This window comes from Esox lucius, chromosome 23 (genome assembly GCF_011004845.1).
Source record: "Esox lucius isolate fEsoLuc1 chromosome 23, fEsoLuc1.pri, whole genome shotgun sequence".
Taxonomy (NCBI): domain Eukaryota; kingdom Metazoa; phylum Chordata; class Actinopteri; order Esociformes; family Esocidae; genus Esox; species Esox lucius.
Window position 1 is genome coordinate 20,770,409 of NC_047591.1, and position 26,870 is coordinate 20,797,278.

Below are 26,870 nucleotides of genomic sequence, written 5' to 3' on the forward strand. Positions count from 1 at the left end.
TATATAGATGTTCATTTACTATAAATTATAGTAGACAAAATAATGTTTCCTACGTAGTACAGCCGTTTTTGTGACTTTTGTTGGTGTTGGATGGATGAAGACAGAGTGACCTTTAATTTCTTTATTTAGATTTAAGTCATATTAGATCAGTGTCTAACACAAACTGAGACAGGAATACTTTTAGCCAAACTTGGCCAAAAATAACCTTATTTTATAGATTTTACATTGTTACTCTAAAAACACATCATATGTTCATACATGATCCTCTAGTGACGTCCTTGGGTATCCCATCAGGGTTCCGTCAGATTTTGTCACCTTAATCTTGTGTAAACTAAAAGGGAATCTTATTAACTAGAAGTTATCGTAGTCAACGCGTTGGATGCAGGATAATTGGGCAGAAATAAAGGCCTGAGTGACTTCGACAAGGGACAGAGTTGTTATGGTCAGACGAGAGTGGATCAGAGCATCTCTGAAACGGCAAGGCTTGTGGGATTCTCCAGATCGTCATTGACGAGTACTTAGCGACAGTGGTACAAACCACAAACCGACGACAGGGGGTTAGGCACACTAGGTTCAACGATGTGCGAGGGCAACGAAGGCTATTCCGTCTGTTCCGAACTGGCAGAAGGTCTACTGTGGCCAAGGGCATATTAGAAACAGGTTAAAGTGTCCCCCCCAAATAATGTTGTTTCGCGTAATCATTTTAATTAGAAAAAAAATACGCTTTGGAACTTGTCACTTCTCCCCCGCAGCCGAATCCAACATTCTCATTCATTGTGAGCAATGTGTGTAGGCTAGCTAAGTGGATTACTGTTGCTCTATGTTTTGTTTTCACAGTAAGTACAATGTGTATAAACGTCAGTATATTTTCATAGCTATAGAACGAACAAACGTGATAGAATGTTAAGGCAGCTGTCTTTATTTTCAAGTTTAATTCAACAAACGTTACAGTACTAGTAGCTTGCTTGCTAGATAAAAGAGTTCCTATGGCTGAGTGAAAAAGTAATATTGAATGATTTGAAAGGAAGAACGCCTATTAAAGTGATTTGCACAAGGCTGACATTACAATAACAATGGTCAGAAAGGTAGCCAGAGCCTGGGAGAGACAGGTCACAAACCAACAGGTAAATCATTGATAAGTTCCATCCCAAAAACAGACAGTTGATCAGTAATCATGTAAATCAATCAGTCATTGAATAGGATCTCTGATAAAAGGCCAGCAGCTGAATTTAGGATTGTTTTGTATATTTACTTTATGCAGAAAAGAGGCTGTCATCACAATAACACTGGTCAGAAAGGTAGCCAGAGCATGGGAGAGAGGCCACAAACCAACAGGTAAGATAGTGACCACTATTAATTCAAGGCGGTCTATAGGAGCAGATTGGAATACTTAAAGCTGGACTAACATGCCTGACTGAGATGTTACCAACATCACTGTATTATTAGTTGTAGTATAATTTTTAAAGATGCACTCTGGTTACATTATCATCTATCTGAAATTACTTTCCAGCTGAAAAGTCCCACCATGCAAAAATTCACACACAGTATAATTTACCAGTGCTAGTTAGGACTATGTTCAGAAATCGCAACTTTCTTAAAGTCAAACTGGAATTTTAACACTGAACGTTTGAGTCCTATCAACACCCAACAGGCCTCGGTACAGAAAGACAACATTATTTGGGGTCATCTACTTGCTACAATTAACCTTTCCAGACATAATGAGTATTGCAAGCCTGTGTTGTTGAAAATTACCGCCCCCAGTTTTTTCAACCAGACTACCTCTGAGCGAAACTGTGTCGGTCGCACTGGTCCTATTCACACTTCATTGGTCAATAATACGTAGAAAGGGCATAAAATGGGTACGCAATCGTCGGAACTGGACCTTGGAGCAGTGAAAGGTCGCAAGTCATGTTTTCTTTTATTTCACGTGGACAGCCGGGTACGTGTGCAGCGTTTACCTGGGTGAAGTAATGGCAACATTAGCATGCCAAAATCCCCTGGCTGGATGTTATAAACATGATTATGCCCTCCAAGTTAATACAACCACTGTAAAGTATTATCTTGCTTTTAGTCAGTTGAATCCCACAGCTCTCTTAATTGCTATGTATGAATAAGTAGATACACACGTAGACTACGTTTTATTGGAAGTGCATGCTGACACAATTCAAACGATGTGGACTTGGTTTCCAAACGTTTGACTAATTAGGCTACTGAAATATCAAAGCAGAATCCAGCTGAATATTCTTTTTAACCCCGGAACATGTGCCTAGAATGACACCCACACAAAGCACTGGAGTTAAATAAATCTGAAATGTGTGAAAACATGCTAATGTCCTTTCTGCCTACACATTCAAAGCAACACCTTGTTGACAATTTACAATATTGTGCAGCTGAGTGATGTTGGCAGAATTCAAAATACATTTATTTAAATTGACTAACTGTACCAAAAGGCAGTGTGGTAATATTGGTCAGGAAGTTTACATGTACATGAAACACTTTAGAGAAATTGTACAAAGCATAACAGTAACCCGATGAAGTATTTTTACCAAACAACAAGGGATTTGTAAAACACTCCCATGGGAAGTCAGTCCTATAAATTCTCTTCATGAAGTAGAACCACTAATTATTTTATGTTCAGTAATATTAAAAGTGGCTTCAAAATTGGCTCCATATGTAGCCGGAGACAATAGTTAGTGTATACAGACAGAACAGGTCTGAAAAATTATCTATTAAGTTTTAAGACCAGCTACACAATAACCATATACGATCCTCAATGAATAGTATTAGTCATTTGTAGGTGCCATTTGGCCAGTGGGTGTCGGTCCTCTGTGTCTGATGTTACACATCACTCTGCTCTTTGGTCTCAGACTGCCAGTGTCCAGGATGTCAAAGGACTGGCCGGGCAGCAGGCTGAAGTCAAACCTCTGCAACAGCTTGGCCATTACTACCTTCGCCTCCATCTGTAAACAACAAATCTCTTTATAGGACGACAAATCTGGAGTGCTCAACTGTAAGAATGATGTGTCATGAGTCAGTAGAGCAGGAGTAGGCCTGGAGTAAAACTACTGAAATGAAAAGTATAACCAGAACTAAAGTCATTTTAATGTATTTCATATAGACCGTCTGCTTACCTGGGCAAAATTCTGTCCCAGACATGAACGTGGACCCAGAGCAAAGGGGTAGTAGCAGTAATAGGGCCTTCAGGACAGAAACAAACACAACATGCAGAACATGTACTAAGAAGTATGGTTGCAGAATTTCACTATAAGCATAAATCTATGAAACTAAGAGCATCTGTAAAAATTGGTAAAATTCCCTTTTAATCAATGAACAACAAGAAAAATATATTGTCTCACTTACTTGGCGGCGTCTGGATGGAATCTCTCTGGGTCAAACTTCAACGGGTCTTCAAAGAACTTGTCCATCCGTCCACAGACATATGAATTAAACTGAGAAAAGACAAGATGTTGTAGAGGTTATACAGCAAAATTGGTGGAGGTACGATGAAATAACTGAGTAGTGACTAGTGGAAATATTAAGCTTAAGAATAATGGCAGAGAACTATGGGAATGTTGTACAACCAAACTGTGTACAAATGTTTATACTTAATCAGAAGTTGTGTATCACTTCTTCAAGTTAGCTAGCTAAGTTTAGTTAGTTGCAAGTTGGGGAGAATCATGTTAACCAGCTTATTTCCTTAAACTTAGTGTTGTGAATGAAATGTGGGGATAAAATGTCTTGCGCTCAGACATTTAACATTGAAACGAGGCCATAGATTTAAATAAAACAAGCTGAAACCAATGAGCAGTTAAAGTAGCATTAAAGTAACTCACAAAGCACGTGGTTCCAGCAGGGATGTGGATCCCATCTATGACGATGTTTTTAGGGATTGAGCGTGACGTCCCAGGTGCCGTGGGGTACAACCGTAGAGTCTCCTTCAACACCTGACGGATCATCAAACACAACAAGCTGGTGAACTATGAGTGGCGATACCTAGACTGATAACTCAAGACTTGTGTTAGCTCCCTGATGTAATGCGTTGGCTTTAGCCCAGTGGCCAATGAAGATGTATTGTTGTTGACAGATTGCTTGGGTAAAATCCAGTCAGTTTTACCCAAGCAGTACAGATACGTATAAATGTATAAAAAACATTTCACTCACTTACCTGAGACAGGTAGGTCATTTTCCCCAGGTGGTCAAAGCTGAATTCCTGCTTCATTCCAAGGACATCATCTACTTCCTGCTTTACCCTAGCGAGGTAAGTGACACTTAGAAACTCAACCAATCCTGTTTCATTACAGGATTTAACATCAAAAACAAAGAAATCAAAATAAGCCCTACTTTGCCAATATCTCTGGCAGCCTTCCAAGTTCCATGACAGCAAAAGCTAGCTGATTGGCTGTTGTCTCTTGCCCTGCCAGTACCAATAGCATAACCATTTATATAAACTGTTAAGAGCTTTAGCTTCCAACTTTAGTTTTATGTTGAGTAAAATTATATATGAAGAGAAACACATTTCAGGGAGACCTACCAGCAATGAAAAATGTCACAAAGTTGTCCAGCATAAGCTCCTTATCATCCTTTCCCATCTTTTCCTCTGAAATGATGAATAGACAATTAGAGCATTCAGACAATAACACACGTTTAGAGCATTCAGACAATAACACTATAGCTCCACAGAACTAGAATGAACATTTCTGCATTAACGGTTTATCAGAAACATGACTGATCTAGCATACACCTGAATCTGAATGCAACTGACAGAGCAGAAAGGCAGAAGATCTACACTAAAACACACCACTACCAGCCGTCTTGAGGATCTGTGTGAGTATGTCTTTTGGAACGTCTTCCCCGTTTTGAACAGCCATTTTCCTGTCGTTGATCCACTGTCTGCCTGTAGTACGCAGCAGTTTAGCAGCATCCTTCACCTCGCTGATGAATTTCCAGTTCTTTGGGTTGAGCTGGAAATGAATCAAACATTTATTAAAAGGGAAAGCTTTGTTTAAAATCTTCATATTGCCATACTACAAGGTCACTATAACTCTTTGAAATTGTGGGAAAAATATGGGCTTTTTATTATTGAAAATCCCCTAAGGATTTTCAGTGAGGACATTGAGCTGGACATTGCTATGAATTCTGGTTATTGTGGTTTGGAATTTAGACTCACTAAACTCAGGTGAGCAGGTTAGAACATAATATAAAGAGGTATTGTGCTTGAGTTCTGTTTGTTTTAAGTAAATGTATTCAATATTCATATGTTGTTTTGTTTATGGCTGTTATTATTTCTGTTTGTATTGTATATTCATGTGACACACAGGGCCAATTTGAGAACAAAACACATGTTTAATGTTACCATTCACCTGAAATGTGTTGTCTCTAGTACTGTGGACCATCCCTTTTAGACACATTTCTATGGCTTTGGGGAACGGAGTGTCACTGTCATTCAGCAGATCCAAATCCACTCCAAACGCCACCTACAGATAAAATAAAACTCAAGATTTAGAACTTATTTATTTACAACATGTTAACTTAAAACTCCTGGGTGTAGTTATCATAATGCTTACTATAATATTGGCTTGGTTAGACTAAATAGGAACTGTTTAATGTGTCAGAAGACTTATGACAATTCATGACTAAGTCCCTAAGGTATCGGTAAAATGACAACCTCTAATCACCAAAACAAAGTATTTACACTAAACTTTTTACCATTAACAAACACAGAATTATGAAAGCTCAGCAGGGATGTTGATACACAACATTTGCTTGTTCTTACAGTGGGAGTAGTCAACTAGATTCCAACACAGACGGTTTGTGACAAAGCCGATGGTGTCTGGAGCACAATTCTAAACATAATTTGTTCTAAATCAACTACCACTAAGCCCACCAGGAGATTGTATTTAAAAGGAACAATTCATACTTTGGGTGCATTGAGACACAATAACACATGGATATCTTTTGTACTAAATTCCTGGAGATTTGCCATTCTCTGACCCACCATAATTCATAAAATAAATTAATAGAAACAAACTTGAACTCTATTTTATTTTAACGCTTTTCCCCAACATTTCCTGATGTCAAAAAGTTACTTCTATCAATGTATGTTTGAGTTCTGACAGTGAAGACGAGTACCTTTGTTACAGAAAGATGGAAGTGTCAGTGTGGTGATCCACGTGCAAGGGGAAGTGACCGTTACCTTGGTGATGACATCCAGGGTCACACAGTTGAACATGTGCTGCATGCTAGTAGCTGTGTTGGTATCTGCCATTTCCCCCAGTTTATCCATCAGCATGTCTGCCCTCTCATTGAACGTACCCATCAGACTCTGCAGGTATCTGATACAGCAACGATGGATAGACTGGTTGACCAACAGACGGGTGGATGTGTTGACTGACTGATGATCAACTGATTTTAATGCCATGTGAACAGGGTGACTTACAGACTGCTGAATGCAGGGTCCATGATCCTCCGCTGTTTGTACCACAGGTCATGATCATGTGCCGTAACCAGGCCATTTCCCAGAAACCTATGGACAAGATGGACAACAGACTCTGAATCAACTGACCAGTGACCACGTCCTCCCGTTTGAATGTCCACGGTTGGTTATGCCCTCAACATCCAGCGTTCCGACCTAAATGTTTAGAATTTCAACGGTGTTGTGCATTGGATACTCAAGGGCAAACCACAATGTAAAATTCAATCTGGCAGATTCCTGTTTGGTCAGAGCTTGACAAATAAAAATGAATCACTGAGAACTTACCTCTGTCCAAACAGGTTGAACAGACGCTTGTAGACTAGTCTGTCTTTTGGGTACTTGGGTGACATCAAAACCTCCTGTGAAGGCAGACCATGATATCAGTAAAGTTCAAATAGGGTTTGTTATTTTACAGCACTTAAATGTAATAAATAAATATAGAAATATTTTAATTGCGGTACACAAATGTTGGTTAACCCAGAATTATATTATTGTGTAATTTGGTTTGATTTCTATTTAGTCTGTATACAATTGAATATAATTACACTAAAGTCACAGGTTTACCTTGGTGGTATCTGGACAGGTGACAAACAGCATCACAACATGTAAACCGTTGAGACGGTACACTGGTCCAAATGTTTCAGACCTGTTAGAGATAGAAAATACAAGAAAACATTCTATTGTCACAGGATAAGGGAAACCTGGTGCAGTGTGTGTGAGAATTCAGGTGTCACATCTTGGCCAACACTGTTGCTCCATAGCATTTAGCTCACCACTCCAGGAACTTGTCGTGAATAATGCGGCCGTTGCTCGTCGCCCTGGAGAATGTTGGAAAATGGCCGAATATAAAACTGGAGGAGAATGAGAGACGGTTTAAATACATGGCTGACAATTAAGGAGGTAATACTTTCACGTGCAATGCAAGTGAGACGCCAAGCTCGAAAGAGGAACAGCGTTCCCTGGTGGATGTTAAGGATGTTTCCCCTGCCCTAACTGTCAAAATAAATCCCAATACGTTTCTTTAAAGTTACTTTTAAGCATAGTATTCAAAATAAATGGTCTGGTTTATAATGTCTCACCTATCCCTTGGTGGTCCCGGTATGTGATCATATTTCAAATGAATATATTTTATGTATAGACAATAACAAAGAAATGCGATAAAAAGAAAAACTACCAGGGATGTCAGAACATAACCATAGTAATCTGCAATTAAATAAAAAACGGCCATATTTGCGAAGACGAGCTCGCAGTGATTCAACCAGCCAGTTACGTGGTCGGTCGTTAGTTTAGACGTGATATTGGTTTCCAAGTGCAATCCAGGTGTCTGCTGTCATAACTTCTTCCGTGGAACTGGCATTTGCTGAAGGGTTCATTCGCGACCCAGTAGTTGGCTGCTAGACGTGAGTAGGTGAATGGTCCGGGGAGGGGCACTGTAAGTAGGTCGGAACGTAAACAACAGTCCAGTTTTTTTTGTGTGGGGGATGAAAAGAATGTCATTGCAACTTTGTTATTGCCGATGAGGTAACAGCAAAAACTTCACGCTTGAATCTTCACAATCGATCAGACTTTTTTATTACTGTTGAAGTCTAACACTTCCCCGAGTTGGTTTGTTGGAAAGGAGAATAAAACACCAGGAGTCAGGTCAATTACCGTATCATATGTCCATTTATTACAGAAGCTTCTGGAGACACGTGTCGCCGCACAATGTCTAAGGATCAACATTCAACAGATCATTTTATACTTCTACTACGCCCAAAAGATAAAGTCGTGAAATTCACAAAACAAGTGTGCTATTGGTCCAGTTCCAGTTCTATTCCTTATAAGGATAAACGCAAACCTCTTCTTGTCCCCTCCTGGTTTCTGTCTGGCCTGTCAGACTATGTGTGTGTGTCTCTAACCTGTGTCCTGTTTCTCAAAAGGCAGACATACTAAACCGCTTGAACAGGGTTTCCTATTCTCCTAATTGCTTCTTCAGTTTCAGCACATACTACAAACGTTTAATATTTTGTTTCATTGGTTACAACAGCTTATAACAGTTCACTAACTTATACAATCAATACATCTACATTGGTTACAACAGTTCACTAACTCATACAATCACTACATCTACATTACAGTTTTTATAATGTAACCCATGATACAAGAGAGCATTCTTTCACTTGCAATTCGGTCAATGAGATGGTAAAATAGTGAAAGTATAGGTTGTATGTTAGTGTAAAATAGTGAAAATCTAAACATTTGTAATTTATTAGGGCAGGTGTTCTTAACTACACTAAAATATATATTGATGTTGGGAATTTTATTAACACGTTTATTCAGTGATTCTAGGTGATTTTCCCATGTCCCAAGGTGTTACTTATGTGAAATGTAAAGCATTAAGTAATACAATATAAAAATATCATCCTTGAATATTTTGTAGTCCCAGGTAAAATCACACTCATCAAAATTATTTTCACATGAACATTGACTATATGTTATTATATTTGACATAATGTGGGTCCTTGAAATCACTTTCCACCATGTAAGTTAGTTAAAGTTCAAATCCTGGTCAAGTTTTCAGCATCATTCTAATTCTGACATTGCTCACGCAAACGTAGCCTCAAAATGTCCACCATGTTAGATTTCAACTTGTTAGAAATATGCACTTATAGTCCAAACTGGTAGATATAAAACATAAGTGCTGGACTGCATCTTTAAACAACAAGGAAAATAAATATTCCTAGACATCTAGTCTGTTCTTCATCAACAAAAAAACATTAAAAAAATGATTTCCTCACTGATACCAAAAATAAGCAATATTGTTTAAAATCCATATTATTTGAATATACATAAGTGCTTCAGAAGCCATTTTCTGCATAAGGGCTAGTTACTTCCACACCCATTATCTACCAGTATTACCATAATTCTTATTATTAGTAGTAGTAGTAGTAGCAGCAGTATTATTATAATTATTGGTAGTAGTAATAGTAGCAGTATTATTATTATTAGTAAAAGCAGTAGTAGTAGTAGCAGTATTATTATTAGTAGTAGTTGCAATATGAATACTAACAGTAATCTGTGTTTAAAAGGCCTGCGTTAGCTACATCCACCTCAATTATCTATCATTCTCTATTGTTATTATTAGTAGTAGTAATTTTGGTAATAGTGGTTGTAGCAATTAGTCATAGTAGCAGTAGTGGTAGTAGTAGTGGTGGTAATAGTATTATTAGTCAATAGTAATAGTAACATAAATCTTCATGTGTTTAAAAATCAGGGCTAACTACACCATCATCTACCATCCTTTAGTAGTACTGTAGTATTAGTAGTAATAGTATTACTGTTAGTATTATGTTAGTAGTGGTAGTAGTAGTAATTGTGTTAGTCATTTCTAGGTGTCAATTAGCCAGTGGATGTCGGTCCTCGATGTCTGATGTTACACATCACTCCGCTCTTTGGTCTCAGAGTGCCAGTGTCCAGGATGTCAAAGGACTGGCCAGGCAGCAGGCTGAAGTCAAACCTCTGCAACAGCTTGGCCATTACTAACTTCGCCTCCATCTGTAAACAACAAATCTCTTTATAGGACAACAAATCTGGAGTGCTCAACTGTAAGAATGATGTGTCATGAGTCAGTAGAGCAGGAGTAGGCCTGGAGTAAAACTACTGAAATGAAAAATAAAACCAATACTATAGTCATTGCAATGTATTTCATATAGACTGTCTGCTGACCTGGGCAAAATTCTGTCCCAGACATGAACGTGGACCCAGAGCAAAGGGGTAGTAGCAGTAATAGGGCCTTCAGGACAGAAACAAACACAACATGCAGAACATGTACTAAGAAGTATGGTTGCAGGAAATCACTGTAAGCATAAAACTATGAAACTAAGACCATCTGTATAAATTGGTAAAATTCCCTTTTAATCAATGAATATGACATAAGGAACAACACAAGAAAATACATTGTCTCACTTACTTGGCGGCGTCTGGATGGAATCTCTCAGGGTCAAACTTCAACGGGTCTTCAAAGAACTTGTCCATCCGTCCACAGACATATGAATTAAACTGAGAAAAGACAAGATGTTGTAGAGGTTATACAGCAAAATTGTTGGAGGTACGATGAAATAACTGAGTAGAGACTAGTGGAAATATTAAGCTTAGGAATAATGTCAGAGAGCTATGGAAATTTTCTACAACCAAACTGTGTACAAATGTGTAAACTTAATCAGAAGTTGTGTATCACATCTTCAAGTCAACGAGTCTTCAAAGAACATGTCCATCCGTCCACAGACATATGAATTAAACTGAGACAAGACAAGATATTAGTAAACGCTGCAGATGTTCCACAGCATAAGATTTTGCTAGTTAGTTAGCTATCTTTATTATCCCAGATGGGCAATTTGTTGCACAGCCAGCAGTACATTCATCTATCAACACAATTAACTCAGTTAACACCCCAAACACCACACAACAGTTCACACACACAAAGATAAACAACTTAGGATTACTTTGTGTAATTCAGAAGGCCAATAGCAGCAGGGACAGAAGAGATCTTAAATCTGTTGGTCCAGGTTTTATCTGCGACCTGATGGAAGCAACCTGAACTCTCTGAACAAAGGGTGACCAGGGTCAATAAGTACTGACTGGGCCTTCTTTGTAACTCTGACTTCATACAGTTATTTAGATGTATCCCTAGTCGGTTTCATCATTTCTGGGCAGCGACACAATGATGGAATCATGCGCAAACTTGATGATGTGTCTGCCCTCAAAATGACACAGATTTTGAAAACAGTTTATAAAACTGACTACAGCACAGTAGAATGGAAAAAAATATGAAAAGTTGAGGTAAATCACGTGGATGCCCCAAGTGTATTAGAAACAAAGTAAAAGCAAACATGAGCAAATACTGAAACCACGTTTGAAAGTATTGTTGAGATAACTCACTACGCATGAGAATCCAGCAGGGACGTGGATGCCATTTATGGTCATGTCATTGTTGACGTATCGCGACGTCCCAGGAGCGGTGGGGTACAACCTCAGGGTCTCCTTCAACACCTGACAGGGTCAACAGAACATTGAACCAAACAGGCCGACAAACAATGTGAGTAGATACTTGGGTTGAAGACTTGTGTTAGCTCCCTGAGGAAATGGCCTGGGTTTAAAAGTGTTTGGTCACCACTAGTTACCTATAAAAACAGGATAGCCAGATTACGCTACTTAAAGAGCCTAGAAAAAAGGTATTGTACAGATGATGTATGAGATTGATGGCAAGAGGAAACTGTACACCATTATCTGTGGGGAAAAACGTGAAAGTGGTAACTGTCACGCAAACAGACAGCTCTGAACTAACCTGTCTTCATTGATGACGTAACTGCTGATGGAAGCAGCAAAATGAACTCACTGTCCAAACATTGGTACTGTACTCTACCTGAGACAGATATGTCATCTTCCCCAGATCAGCAAAGCTGATTTCCTGTTTCATTCCAATGACATCATCTACTTCCTGCTTCACCCTGTAGAGGTCAATGACACTCAGAAATTAAATCAAAACATTTCACTACAACACATCAATTTATCAACAATAAACTTAGAAATGATCAAGACAACACCCACTTTGCCAATATCTCTGGCAGCCTTCCAAGTTCCATGAGAGCAAAAGCTAGCTGATTGGCTGTTGTCTCTTGTCCTGTCAGTGCCAATAGCAAAACATTTACATAAACTGTTTTGAAGACCTTAAGCTTCTAACTTTGTTTTGTGTTGAGTGAAATTATATATGGAGAGAAACAAATTTCAGGGAGACCTACCGGCAACGAAAAATGTCACAAAGTTGTCCAGCATAAGCTCCTCATCATCCTTTCCCATCTTTTCCTCTGAAATTATAAATACACAATTAGAGCATTCAGACAATAACACATGTTTAAAGCATTCAGACAACAACACACATTTAAAGCATTCAGACAATAACACTACAGCTCCACAGAACTAGACTGAATATTTCTGCATAAATGGTTGATCAGAAACATGACTGGTCCAACAAAAACCTGAAACAAAAATCTAAATGCAACTGACAGAGCAGCAAGGCAGAAGATCTACACTAAAACACACCATTGCTAGCCGTCTTGAGGATCTGTGTGAGTATGTCTTTTGGAACGTCTTCCCCGTTTTGGAAGGCCATTTTCCTCTTGTTGATCCACTGTCTGCCTGTAGTACGCAGCAGTTTAGCAGCATCCTTTACCTCGCTGATGAACTTCCAGTTCTTTGGGTTGAGCTGGAAATGTGATATTCAACCAAGATGAAGCTTTATGGTGCAGTTATTCCACAGCTTACAGACTTCCTCATTCAAAGGATTGTCAACATGACACAAAGGTGTATTCACCTTGCCCTTTGTGACTAAATGTGAACATTAATGTGTATTTCCTATGAACCTGTAGGATAATAAACAGATTAAGCCATCATCCTGAGAAGCAACACAAAACGACTTTGTCACAACCTGGAATGTGGTGTCTCTGACATAGTGGATCATCCCTTTTAGACACTTTTCTATGGCTTTGGGGAACGGAGTGTCACTGTCATTCAGCAGATCCAAATCCACTCCGAACGCCACCTGCAAATAAAATAAAAACAGAGGATTTCAGACTTATTGCAACATAAATCAAAACATCTTATTTTGCTATAGCTTGTATATTAGATTTTTCTGTTTGTCCAATACGTCAATTTCTGTCTGCGGTCATATAATAATTTTTCCAATCTAATTTTCAGAAAATGGAGAATGCTTTGCTGCCCTATTAACCAACAAACAATTACACAATAATACCCTTGTATAACAAACAGGTTAACGGTTCATAATGTACCTTGGTGATGACATCCAGGGTCACACAGTTGAACAGGTGATGCATGCTAGTAGCTGTGTTGGTGTCAGACATTTCCCCCAGTTTATCCATCAGCATGTCTGCCCTCTCATTGAACGTACCAATCAGACTCTGCAGGTATCTGACACAGCAACGATGGATAGACTGGTTGACCAACAGACGGGTGGATGTGTTGACTGACTGATGATCAACTGATTTTAATGCCATGTGAACAGGGTGACTTACAGACTACTGAAGGCAGGGTCCATGATCCTCCGCTGCTTGTACCACAGGTCATGATCATGTGCAGTGATCAGGCCATTTCCCAGAAACCTACGGCGAAGACAGAAAAAAGGCCCTGACTCTGAATCAACCTACTCGTGACCAGGTTGTCCTGTTTCATTTCCGTGTAGTGTTGACTACACTTCTGACAACCAGCATATTAGAAGGGATTCTCACTCCACAGTTAGCTTAAGACGACACCGATCAGGATATCCAGGAGCTCTGATGGTTCAAGCCCCAGAGAGGGCAGCTGGACAGCGGAGGAAAAGGCAGTCGCACTGACAGTTATTTCAAGTCAGTAGGGAACCGATCTTTGATGTACCAATACCTAAGCTGCTGGAGTAACTGTAGGACATGTGTTGCCCCATGGAGTCCATGTCCTCAAGTGGTGCATTGTGTCACATAAGGCTTTTCACCATACTAGAGGTGAGTGGGTTAAGCCACTGATGAGATCTTTCTGTCTGCCTTTGCACCCCTAGACATTAAAGAGAACACTGCGCTACATCCGGCCTTGTCTCAGGGTGGTTGGTGGTCTGTTGTTCCCATTGGGTGTTCTGTTTTTTTTAATACAACATTTTTGAGGACCTCCAGCATGACGAGATTTGAAGGTATGATCTAACCAATAGCCATGACATAGCCATAGACATAGACATGATACTGATAGAGAAGTTCAATGAATATTCACGGTAAAACTTAAGGGTGAATTGCAAAAGGAAAAAATAACATATTGGGGACTCACCTCTGTCCAAACAGGCTGAAGAGACGCTTGTAGACCATTTTGTCTTTTGTGTACTTGGGCGACATCAGTACCTCCTGTGCAGGCCAGGCGAACGATCCGTTTGGTTCAATGGTTTCAAATGGTTTGAGTAATTTTATAGCACTTTGTGTTCAGAAAACAATATGTTCAAAATGTAACTTCGTTTTGTATCTTGTTTTGGTCATTGTATAACTAGTCTGACCATGAGAGATTGTCATGACACTTTTACTGAAGGTTTACCTTGGTGGTATCGGGACAGGTGACACACAGCATCACAAAATGAAGTCCGTTGAGACGGTACACCGGTCCATATGTTTCAGACCTGTCAAAAATCGAAAATAAAACAATAGAATCAGGTTCAGTGTGTGTGTGTCGGGTCTTAGCCACCACCCCTGCTGCTAAATAGCCTTGTGCTCAGCTCACCATTCCAGGAACTTGTCATGGACAAGTCGACCGTTGCTCATCTCCCTTACAATTGTTGGAGACTGTCCGAGGAAAAAACTGGGGGAGAACATGGGACTGGTTATGCTTTTACAAAATTTGAGAGGGAAATTCGTGGCAACAACGTATGATGGCTTCACATGTCTACGATGCTCAAGGAGAGATCATGTCTAAACAGCTCCCTCAGTTGGTGTTAATGGAAAGAAACACTAGAGAGTGCAGGAAATCCCTTTGTACATTTATTATAACATTTCCACAGTAAACACGCTACAAGCTTTTTTTATACTTAGGTCCACCTTTTCTGGCCTGGATTTTAGTCCAAATATCATCTAATTTGATGTAAAACAACACTTCTACATGCACTATCTCACAGAAATGAGTGCACCCCTCACATTTTTGTAAATATTTGATTATATCTTTTCATGTGACAACACTGAAGAAATGACAATTCGCTACAATGTAAAGTAGTGAGTGTACAGCCTGTATAACAGTGTAAATTTGCGGTCCCCTCAAAATAACACAACCCACAGCCATTAATGTGTAAACTGCTGGCAACAAATGTGAGTACACCCCTAAGTGAAAATGTCCAAATTAGGCCCAAAGTGTCAATATTTTGTGTGGCCACCACTGCCTTAACTCTCTTGGGCATGGAGTTCACCAGAGCTTCACAGGTTGCCAATGGAGTCCTCTTCCACTCCTACATGATGACATCACGGAACTGGTGACCTTGCGCTCCTCCACCTTCCGTTTGAGGATGCCCCACGGATGCTCAAAAGGGTTTAGGTCTGGAGACATTCTTGGCCAGTCCATCACCTTTACCCTCAGCTTCTTCAGCAAAGCAGTGGTCATCTTAGAGGTGTGTTTGGGGTTGTTATCATGTTGGAATACTGCCTTGCGGCCCAGTCTCCGAAGGGAGGGGATCATGCTTCAGTATGTCACAGTAAATGTTTCCATTCATGGTTCCCTCAATAAACTGTAGCTCCCCAGTGCCGGCAGCACTCATGCAGCCCCAGACCATGACACTCCCACCACCATGCTTGACTGTAGGCAAGACACACTTGTCTTTGTACTCCTCACCTGGTTGCCGCCACACACACTTGACACCATCTGAACCAAATAAGTTTATATTGGTCTCATCAGACAACAGGACATGGTTCCAGTAATCCATGTCCTTAGACTGCTTGTCTTCAGCAAACTATTTGCAGGCTTTCTTGTGCATCATCTTTAGAAGAGGCTTCCTTCTGGGACAACAGCCATGCAGACCAATTTGATGCAGTGTGCAGTGTATGGTCTGAGCACTGACAGGCTGACCCCCCACCCCTTCAACATCTGCAGCAATGCTGGCAGCACTCATATGTCTATTTTCCAAAGACAACCTCTGGATATGACACTGAGCACGTGCACTCAACTTATTTGGTCGACCATGGCGAAGCTTGTTCTGAGTGGAACCTGTCCTGTTAAACCGCTGTATGGTCTTGGCCACCATGCTGCAGCTCAGTTTCAGGGTCTTGGCAATCTTCTTATAGCCTAGGCCATCTTAATGTAGAGCAACAATTCTTTTTTTCAGTTCCTCAGAGAGTTCTTTGCCATGAGGTGCCATGTTAAACTTCCAGTGACCAGTATGAGGGAGTGTGAGAGTGATGACACCAAATTGAACACACCTGCTCCCAATTCACACCTGAGACCTTGTAACACTAACGAGTCACATGACACAGGGAAGGGACAATGGCTAATTGGGCCCAATTTGGACATTTTCACTTAGGGGTGTACTCACTTTTGTTGCCAGCGGTTTAGACATTAATGGCTGTGTGTTGAGTTATTTTGAGGGGACCGCAAATGTATACTATTATACAAGCTGTACACTCACTACTTTACATTGTAGCAAAGTGTCATTTCTTCAGTGTTGTCACATGAAAAGGTATAACCAAATATTTACAAAAATGTCAGGGGTGTTCACACTTTTGTGAGATACTGAAAATTGCAGTTTCCGGACATGCATTATTGTACTACCCCAGTTGAATCATCTGGATGTCATGTCTGCCAAAAAGAAATGTCTGGAGCGGGCCCTTAGAAGTACCAACCTTTTCAGAATCTTTAGTCTTCAGTTAATCTTTTAAACAAAAGATCCAGTTTCCCAAAGCAACCTATATACCATGGGCATAACAAACCGCTCTTAGCCACGTTACATGGACAGTATAACGCAACCTGTTACTATTAATTACACCTTAATAAACTGATTAGCTTGTCACAATATACTTTTATGGAGAGTATTATTGTGTGGTTCATTCTAATAAATTCTAAACCTATAGTCTTATTTAATAAACAAAACCAAACATTGATTTATTGCTGATAGGCCAACTTTCCACAAATGTACTATCTACCATTAAAAGGGATAATCATTTCAAAGAGAGATAATGAGCACTTTCTGTCGGCTGTTACTTTGAACCTGTTACTTTGCCCCTCCTGCGCAGATGCATAAATCACACTGCGCTGTCTTGTTTTGTCTATTTCTTTTAAACAAATGTGCACTTGAAATTCATCTACAGATGGTAACGGACAGATATGTTGTTTGTAATATATATATTTATTATTTTATATATAACATTTGTATATAAAATACTTTATTGAGCTCTATAAACCTCTGAATAGTCTCATTGTTAAGTAATAAATCCGAACTATTTGTTTTCAGGTTTAATTAATTCCAGTATCCATTTCGATTTTTTGTGTGTTTAGTTACTTCAGAGAACGTTACGGAATTTTAGTTCGAAGAACCCCTAAAGATTATCTAGGAAACGTATCTTTTTAGAGTATGGCTACTATTGAGTATCCAACCGTATACCTTAGTGTTTTGCCCATAGACTAAAGTACACTAGTGGATCGCTTTTGACTCACCTGTCCCTTGGTGGTCCCGGTATGTGATCATATTTCAGATGAATATATTTGATGTACAGACAATAACAAAGAAATGCAATTAAAAGAAAAACAAGCAAGCACAGAAAAACATAGCCAAAGCAACATGCAATCAAACTAAAAAGTGACATATTGTCGACACTCTCGTGACGACCCTGCAAAACAGCTTTAGTTGTGTTCACCAGAACCCTGTAGTTAGATTCCTAAAATGGTATTTTACCAAAGGCACGTGGGGTCAGAGGGGGTTTGACTAACCGCTCAGGTTTTTTTAAAGATACACTCTGCTTATATGATTGGCTTATTCCTCACTATGTAGTTGACTGGTACCATGACTTAAGAATGTCATAGCGTGATCCTGCACAATGTCGTTTGGGGCATTTGACAAATAGGCTGAATAAACCTTGATCACCCATTAAAAATGCCGCTACTCCAACAGACTTGTCACAAAGTTATCTGACAATGTTTAGTGTCCTCACTATCTATCGGGCAGGTCACCAGCAATCACAATCGTGCTCAGAATAAATAGTATTTGTGCTGTAACCTGTCGAACCCACGCTTCCGGAACGGTTTGAGACCGCTGGACCGCCCAAGGAGTCCTTTAGGGACAGCGACGAATTTTTCAACCAACCCAACCCACTTTTACGTGTTTATGAAAAAGGTTGGTGACAAACATTTATATGTAAAAGTTGCTTTAGACTATATATAAGGCGTCTAACAGACCGATTATAAAACTGTGGAAGAACAAAACGGGACTTTCACAGACTTTGGCTCAGTACAAACAATTGAAACGGCGACTCCTAGCGGATATTAAGGCTAACTTTCACCTAGTTTCTTATCAATACATTGATATGCGTTGTCATCTGTTGAAAATTAGCTACATTATTTAAAACGAATGTTCAGATTAATAATATAATACATCACCAATCCCTTAGTGGTCCCGGTATGTGGACATATTTTAAATTAATATATTTTATGGACAGACAATAACAAAGAAATGTGAATAAAATCAAACCAAGTTGGCACATAAGAACATATACAATGCAACCTGAAATAAAATTAAAAAGTGCCTTATTGTCCAAGACTTAACTCGAGTTAACCCTGAAAAACAATTAAAACTAGGTAAGAACAATATGTAACGAGACTTTCATGTGTAGGCTCAGTAAAAACGACTAAAACAGATAAAACAGCGACCCCTAGCGGATATTAAGGCTAACTTTCACCTAGTTTCTTATCAATACATCGAAATGCTTTGTCATCTGTTGAAAATCACTTATTGTATCTATAGTATTTAAAATAAATGTTAAGATTAATAATAAATCGCCTATCTCTTGGTGGTCCTGGTATGTGATCATATTTTAAATTAGTATATTTTATGCACAGACCAAACATAAATGGGAATAATATCAAACCAAGTAGGCACTTCAAAACATAAACAATGCAACCTGCAATCAAATTAAAACGTGCCATATTATCGAGACCTAATTCGCGTTAACCATGAAAAGCAATTCAGTTGCAGTCCTACAAAGGGATGTGGACACAATGGTGCGATGTGGACACTTGCTACGTTGCGAACATTTACTTAACGTCAATAAACCATACTTGTTTTACTGAACAAACAAGTCAACATTTGCTGATTAGGTAACTTGGTTCTGAGCTTTTAAATGAATACATTTTCCCATCACTTAGGGGATGGAGCCGGACCAGGACGGTCCCAATGTGGTTTAAAGAAATGCCTGAAATAGGCTACTAGGACTCCAAACTTCAACTATGAAACAAAATGTTTTAATTGCAGTACGTTTTGAGTAAAACTCTTTGTTTTGGCAGAATGCAGGCACACCATTTGTGCTGGTTCAGCACAGCACCGTACGTCACGGCACACCATTCTAGCTATCCGCAAACGTACCAAGCAAATGAAGTACGCATTGTAAATCATTGATGAATTCAACGTCCCATTTCAGATTGTCTTTGCCTTTATGATAGTTCTAACTTTATAGTAGTTTCATATGAATTCTTGTATATATATGATTGCTGAAGCGTATGGCTCTATAGCTCAGTGGCAGAGCACTGGTCTTGTAAACCAGGGGTCGCGAGTTCGATCCTCGCTGGAGCCTTAATCATCTAGCATTTTCTGACTAATGGAGTGGATAGAACGACTGTTACAGAAACCCTAGTCAAAAAACGACCCACTTCCTGGATGCAAATTACAGTAATTTGAACTCCACTGTGTAACTGTAGGCTGCAGGAACACCACCTGGAATTTTGGTTTGTATATACATTTTATCACCTAAGAAAAGTGTGACACCTACGTTCTGCTTTGCATTCATATCACATGGCATGAAACTGTGGCACTGATTGGCAAAAGTCAGTGGGGGAAATCAAGGGGTGAAGACACTTGTATACTGATAAAAAAAGACAAGAAAACAAGTGTAGCACAACAGATACTCTTTTATTGTCTGTTCAAATGGTTCTGGCTAACAATTCAATAATTACAAAGATTTCAACTGGTGATTTTTTTTGAAAAAAAAAAAAGCAGTAGAGTTCTGTGGAGAGAAAAAAGCCCCATCTTCAGAGAGCTGAATAGATGTCTGGGAATAGGAGAGTAAGGGGAATGAATAAAACAAACAAGATCACGGACAAAATCATAGAGGATTTTCCTTGGACTAAAACATGTGCAAGTTTAATACAGTGTTTCTGAAAACCCCTCTCATCGATAGCCTGCAGAGTTAAAATCACTTCAGCAATTGCTCTGAACGTGGTGCTGTAAAACAAAAACATGGCACTGAAGGCACACTAGAGCGATTATTCTGGATATGCCGCAAATGCCTGTACTGTAATTTTACGCTTCTGTACAATGAAACGTCCCTCAAGGAAGAAAAAGAAACTATTTGACACGCCCCCTTCTGGCAGTACGGCAACATTACTGTACACCACTGCTAACGCTAACTCACGCTTTTCACGATTGAACGGTTACAAAACGTGAGGACTTTTTCCACAGGGGTTCTCTATGGTGAGCAGGTCTTTGCACGCACGCGGACACACACACACGCACGCATCGATTCTTTATACTTTTATTTAGCGTAGTAAAGCAGCAGCATCTGGTGAAGGACTCGTATCAATAATCCTGTGAGTCATGTGATACTTATAGCTGGGGTTGGATTCCCACCACGTTTCAACTTAAAACATTAAAACAGCATATCGAGAAAGTCTTGTCTCATGAATCCTTTTTTTTTTCTTTTTTTTTCCTTTTCTTGTTTCTATGGCGCATTGGTTTCACCAACAATACATTTTCTGGCAAAAGATCTAAGTTAAAAACAATGCGTATTATTACAAAGGCTGGCGGGAAATGCTGTGGAACTCGTAGCCACTGCCATCAACAGAGACCCAGGGTTCCAGAGCAGCTCAATAAGGGTTCACCACGCCACAGACAACGCGGCCCGGGAAATAATCTGCACGTGTTTCCTCGTGCGAGGATGGGGGTAGGGTGGAGAGCCACACCTCAATCCCAAATACTATACACTTTAAAAAAAAAAAACAAATAGGGCTAAACTTCCCAGTTATATCCGTTTTTTTGTCCAAACACATACATATAAATTTGATTAATGTTTTTCTTTTTTTTTTTATGAGAGTTCCATCATGATCAGTAATCCTGCTAATAAAAAACACACAAATCCATCCCATCGCAGCACAGTGTGTTGATAACTTAAACTAAGCAACATTAACCCCTTATATCTCTTAAGAACGAATGGCCTTAAATGAAGAGAAACTAAACGAGGACAATCTACTGCGCTGTTCCAACACTGATTTCTTGTTACCCTGTTCGCTAAAAATACCAGATGACCCTCAGAAGGGGTCCCTTTGCCCTCAGAGGGGGTACGCTCTTCACACGCAGGGGCAGTCCGTCCAATGCCACCTCCGGCTTCCGTAAATGCTTAGTCAGGTCCCGTCACTGTCTCCCTCCCCCCCTGTTCTCTTTCATATATATTTTTCTCACATGACAGAGCCAAGCTCACGACAGGCCTGCAAGACGCCGGAGCCAGCAGGAAGAGAGCGAGCGAGGCTGACGGGGCGGAGACCTTTGACATCACCACCAGAGTTCAATCAGGAAGTAAGGTGGAGCTAGGGACTCTGGGTAACAGAAGGGGGTGATGGGGGTTGGGTGCTAGGGAGCAGCAGTGCCATTATGTACCTGGTGAACCGTCCCGGGACAAAGTGTGGGGAAAGAGGAGGAAGAAGAGGGGGGGGGGGGGCAAGACGAGAACCTGGGTGGGAATGTGGGGGACACAGTCTGATCTTGGCACCTTGCAGCGATACACAAGTTCTACGTCAAATGTAGGTATGTTGGGTGATTAAGCACACGTCAGGTTTCTGTGAGTAAGGGAGGGAGGGATGTGTGTGTGTGTGTGTGTGTGAGTGATGGGGCTCTTCAGCCGTCCAGGGCGTTCTCTAGGCCGTCCAGTGTCAGCTGGCTGCGATGGGGTGAGTTTGGGCTGGGCGGGCTACTGGGGTTGGAGCTGTTGGATGGGGTAGAGTGTTTGGTGGAGTCAGAGTCCGGCTGGGGGGGGGTGAGAAAGAGAAACAGAGAGGTTATCTTACTGAAGCATCTGATAAGTTGGTAATTGTTCAGTCTTTGGCTTGACATTTTGTATGAAAGAAAATAATGATCAACATTTTTTAAATGAAGCCACAAAAAACCTTACGTGTTAGGCAGACAATATATGCTTCATATATTAAATATTTCGGTCAATTTAGGGGATTACTTGGCCAAAGAAATTCCCAAATGCAAAGGTCTACATAGCCTCTTTACAATACTAGAGAATTATGTTAAGTCCCTTGAATTAATTAATTTAGTCCGTTGAATGTTTTCTTAATGTAAGAGAACATATAGAACTGGTATGAGTTACTGACTGGTTGCATGTGTCTACAGTGTGTAAGGGAGTGCGAGAACAACGGTCTTTACCTCTCTCTCAAAGTCCCCGTCTGGGTCCGAGATATTTCGAGATGATCCTGCTCCCCCAAAGTCTGCACCTCCTTTATGACCACACACACACACACACACACACACACACACACACACACACACACACACACACACACACACACACACACACACACACACACACACACACACACACACACACACACACACACACACACACACACACACACACACACACACACAATCAATGACAGAAAAAGAAAATGGAACTATAGTGTTCATGACTGTGTGTTGTGTGATGGTGTGTGATTGTGTGGTCCTCATACCAGATGCTGTGCGGGTGATGTGGGTCTTGCTCCTCTGTTGCCGGGAGATACTGGAGAGTGGGCGTGGCTTGTCTTTCGTCGGGTCATCCTGAGAAGAATGCATCACACTCTGTACCGCAAAGCAGGTGCCAGGACACACAAACACACAAACAAACACACACCCATTAAGACAGTGATACACACCCAGGTGTACAGATGGAACTTATACGTGAAGACGGTTATGTTCATTAGGACACACAATGGAAAATGTTTGAAAAAGTTTTGCAATAGGCAATGGAAATGAGTGCCTGTTACTGGACAAGCGCCGAATCTGAAATTGCGGTTTTATTGAGTTTAAAATGTGTTAGATGCCTAATGAACGCAACCCAGACACACAACTTAAAACCTACATCCATGTAAGTTGCTGTGGAATACAATGTAAATATAGTACACACATTCACACAAGCACAAACGCAGTGATAAACTCCAGACATACAGGACAATAACTGAAATGGAAAAAAGACAAACTCAGGTAAGTTAAAGAAAATTTCAAATGGAGAAAATAGCCACACAAAAACATGTCTTCTGGAAACTTATGGAATTAATCTTCCTAGTGGCTTTCCGATTGGCTGTCAGTCATAATTTTTTTTATAAATCACTCCACTGAACCCTGAGGTAATTTATAAATTACATTTCAACATGACCAGTATATCTTGTTGTGTTTCAACATGACCAGTATACACCCATCAGCCATAATATTATGAACACCTAATATTGTGTAGGTCCCCTTTTTGCCACCAAAACAGCCCTGACCTGTCGAGGCGTGGACTCCACTAGACCTCTGAATGGGTACTGTGGTATCTGGCACCAAGACACTAGCAGATCCTTCAAGTCCTGTAAGTTGCCAGGTGGGGCCTCCACAGATCAGACCGGTTTGTCCAGCACATCCCACAGATGCTTGATTAGATTGAGATCTGGGGAATTTGGAGGCCAAGTCAACACCTTGAACTCGTTGTGTTCTTCAAACCATTTCTGAACCATTTCTGCTTTGTGGAAGGATGCATTATCCTGCTGAAAGAGGCCTATGCCATCAGGGAATACCGTTGCCATGAAAGGGTGCACATGGTCTGCAACAATGCTCAGGTAAGTGGTACATGTCAAAGTAACATCCACATTTAATGACCCAAGTTTTTCCGCAGAACATTGCCAAATGCATCACACTGCTTCCGCCGGGTTGCCTTCTTCCCATGATGCATCCTGGTGCCATGTGTTCTCCAGGTAAGCGATGCACACGCACATGGCCATCCACGTGATTTAAAAGAAAATGTGATTCATCAGACCAGGCCACCTTCTCCCATTGCTCCGTGGACCAGTTATGATGCTGATGTGCCCATTATAGGTGCTTTCGGCAGTGGACAAGGGTCAGCATGGGCACCCTGACTGGTCTGCGGCTACGCAGCCCCATACACAACAAACTGTGATGCACTGTGTGTTGGGACATCTTTCTATCAGTACCAGCATGAACCTGTTCAGCAATTTGAGCTACATTAGCTCGTCTGTTTGATCGGACCACATGGGCCTGCCTTCTCTCCCCATGTGCATCAATGAGCCTTGGACACCCATGACCCTGTCACCGGTTCACCGCTTTTCCTGCCTTGTACCACTTTTGATAGGTACTGACCACTGCAGACCGGGAACACCCCACAAGGGCTGCTGTTTTGGAGATGATCTGACCCAGTCGTCTAGCCATCACAATTTGGCCCTTGTCAAAGTCGCTCAGATCCAAACACTTGCCCATTTTTCCAGCTTCTAACACATCATTGAGGACAATGTTCACTAACGAGATTATCAGTGTTATTCACCTCACCTGTCAGTGGTCATGATGTTATGGCTGATCGATCTATACTGGTCATGTTAAAACACAACATGCCTCGATGGGTCAGGGCTGTTTTGGCAGCAAAAGGGGGACCTACACAATATTAGGCAGGTGGTCATAATGTTGTTGTGTTTTAACATGACCGGTAAATGCTGTCGTAGTTTGAACATGACCGGTAAATGCTGTCGTAGTTTGAACATGACCGGTAAACGTCGTTGTTTGAACATGACTGGTATATGTCGCCTGAACATGACTGGTATATGTCGCCTGAACATGACTGGTATATGTCGCCTGAACATGACTGGTATATGTCGCCTGAACATGACTGGTATATGTCGCCTGAACATGACTGGTATATGTCGCCTGAACATGACTGGTATATGTCGCCTGAACATGACTGGTATATGTCGCCTGAACATGACTGGTATATGTCGCCGTGTTTTAAAGTGACTAGTATGCAGAGATCACACGAACCACAACAACACTGCAGCCAAAACCAAAAAGAAAACAACCTCAGCTTCTGGGAAAAAGAAAAACAACACAGTGCACTGAGCAAATGGAGAAAAGAGCAGCGAGGAAGCGAATGGGCTGGAAGAGGACCAGTACCAAAGGGAGAGAGAGGGGGCGGGGTAAGGCTGGAAATATGACCGATCCCAAGTCGACCCGTAATACCTACACACCTTGTTCACTTGAGGAGATCAGAGAGTAACGTTCGGTGGGAATGACTTGCCCATATTGTTTAAACAAAACTCTCATTTACACAAGTGCATGCGGCCCATTCTGTCATACAGAACCTGAGCACAGAAATGCAGGTGTTTAACTTTCTTAACCTTTTCCCCTCACCAGACTGATTCAGAACAGGTACACCAGGTAACTCTGTCCAGTTAAAAGCAATCTCACTAATTTATTAACCATGAGAGAGAGAGAGAGAGTGAGAGAGGGAATAAAGTTAGCCATTGTCCAGAGCACCAGTGCTCAAAGTAAACTACCAGCACCCCAGTCAGAGGAGAAAGGTTGGAAAGAGCAACAGGTGTCGATTTGGGATGGCTTAAAAGAAAAGCCGGTGCAGGGGGGGGGGCAGCTGGAAACATGGGGTGCATCAGGTCAGGCCTACCCTTCCCAGGGAGGAGGTGGAGGGAGAGGAGGAAGAAGAGGAGAGCTGGGGCAGGCTGCAGAGTTGCAGCGAGGAGGTGGAGGAAGAGGAGGAGGCCGGCTCTTTCTGCAGGTAGAGGCCGGCCGACACAGGACTCATGTGATAGACGTGCTCAAAGTTGCTCGGCGGGGAGATCAGGGTGTGGTGGCGGGAGGATGAGGGGGAGGGGGTGGTGGCGGCGCTCTCGCTCTGCTGCCGGGCCGGGGGGGGGGGGAGGGGGGGGTGGGAGGGGACGACGACAAAGGACACGAACAGGACATGGAGGTGGGGGGAGAGAGGAGGAGGATTGAAAGGGTGTGAGTGGGGACCACACGGTCATTCACAGAAGAGAAGGAGGCGCCAATGTGAAGATAAAGAAAAAAGTGACATCTGAAAGGCTGAGGGGGAGTACTATTCTGTGTTAGGATGAAAGTGGGAGGTGCTGGATTCAGAAAAGGAGGCAGCACCACTGGACTCTAACTGTTAAAATATACAGCTGTTAAGGGCTCCTGTTTAGTGAAGTTTGTCTCATCTTAGTTTCAGAAATAATCAAGCAAACGTCAGTAGGAGTCTGCCGCAGACAGCCGCTCTTGGCTGGACCTGTTAGGTCACCTAAGATCGGGCCTCCACTTCCTGTGAAATGAGGTTAGTCCGAGAGAGAGATGGAAACAAGTCTTGTCTGCGTGTCGGCATGGGCAATGCCATCATTTTAAAGTGGGAGTCTGGAAAAATAGGCATGGCTAACATTGGTGATTCACCGAAACCTGCACGACTGGTGATTAAACTCCACCCCACCCCCCCCATTGCATTTTGTGAAGCCCAATTTATCATTACCGCCACAGCTTGACAGAGCGACTCGCCGAAAGACATGCCCCCTTAACCCGGCCAGCGACGGCATGAGTCCGGCCAGCGACGGCATGCCACAAACGACGCGCAAA

General features: G+C 41.3%; 3 protein-coding genes and 1 non-coding gene across 5 annotated transcripts in view; 1 reads left to right on the forward strand and 3 right to left on the reverse strand.

The window, feature by feature from the left end:
* Positions 1–947: 947 nt before the first annotated feature.
* On the reverse strand, positions 948–7,918 carry LOC105020477 (cholesterol 24-hydroxylase). The gene is made up of 15 exons (XM_029116976.2): positions 7,552–7,918; positions 7,246–7,323; positions 7,037–7,118; positions 6,758–6,831; positions 6,437–6,523; positions 6,194–6,332; positions 5,361–5,474; positions 4,799–4,961; positions 4,532–4,597; positions 4,342–4,414; positions 4,166–4,250; positions 3,834–3,944; positions 3,361–3,449; positions 3,132–3,198; positions 948–2,960 (listed from the first exon to the last, which is right to left on the reverse strand). The coding sequence occupies exons 1-15, from the start codon at positions 7,698–7,700 to the stop codon at positions 2,784–2,786; spliced, it is 1,554 nt and encodes a 517-aa protein (XP_028972809.2). The 5' UTR covers positions 7,701–7,918; the 3' UTR covers positions 948–2,783.
* Positions 7,919–8,358: 440 nt separating this feature from the next.
* On the reverse strand, positions 8,359–17,878 carry LOC105020476 (cholesterol 24-hydroxylase). Of its 2 annotated transcripts, XM_010887574.5 has the most exons (15): positions 17,666–17,878; positions 14,756–14,833; positions 14,573–14,654; positions 14,315–14,388; positions 13,540–13,626; positions 13,297–13,435; positions 12,936–13,049; positions 12,551–12,713; positions 12,250–12,315; positions 12,059–12,131; positions 11,874–11,958; positions 11,390–11,500; positions 10,422–10,510; positions 10,178–10,244; positions 8,359–10,006 (listed from the first exon to the last, which is right to left on the reverse strand). In XM_010887574.5, the coding sequence occupies exons 1-15, from the start codon at positions 17,812–17,814 to the stop codon at positions 9,851–9,853; spliced, it is 1,533 nt and encodes a 510-aa protein (XP_010885876.1). In that variant the 5' UTR covers positions 17,815–17,878; the 3' UTR covers positions 8,359–9,850. The 2 variants fall into 2 exon arrangements, with proteins under 2 accessions (XP_010885876.1, XP_019898312.2); XM_020042753.2 differs by lacking the exons at positions 8,359–10,006; positions 10,178–10,244; positions 10,422–10,510 and adding an exon at positions 10,517–10,749.
* A 1,844-nt stretch (positions 17,879–19,722) lies between these two features.
* trnat-ugu lies at positions 19,723–19,794 on the forward strand. Its single transcript has one exon. It is a non-coding gene; the product is annotated as a tRNA-Thr (tRNA).
* Positions 19,795–20,108: 314 nt separating this feature from the next.
* cdc42bpb (CDC42 binding protein kinase beta (DMPK-like)) overlaps positions 20,109–26,870 on the reverse strand; it is a 66,247-nt gene continuing 59,485 nt past the window's right edge. Inside the window, 3 exon segments of the mRNA XM_034290069.1 lie at positions 20,109–22,235; positions 22,641–22,711; positions 22,946–23,054. Coding sequence (XP_034145960.1) covers positions 22,107–22,235; positions 22,641–22,711; positions 22,946–23,054 — 309 coding nt within the window. The 3' untranslated portion in view covers positions 20,109–22,106.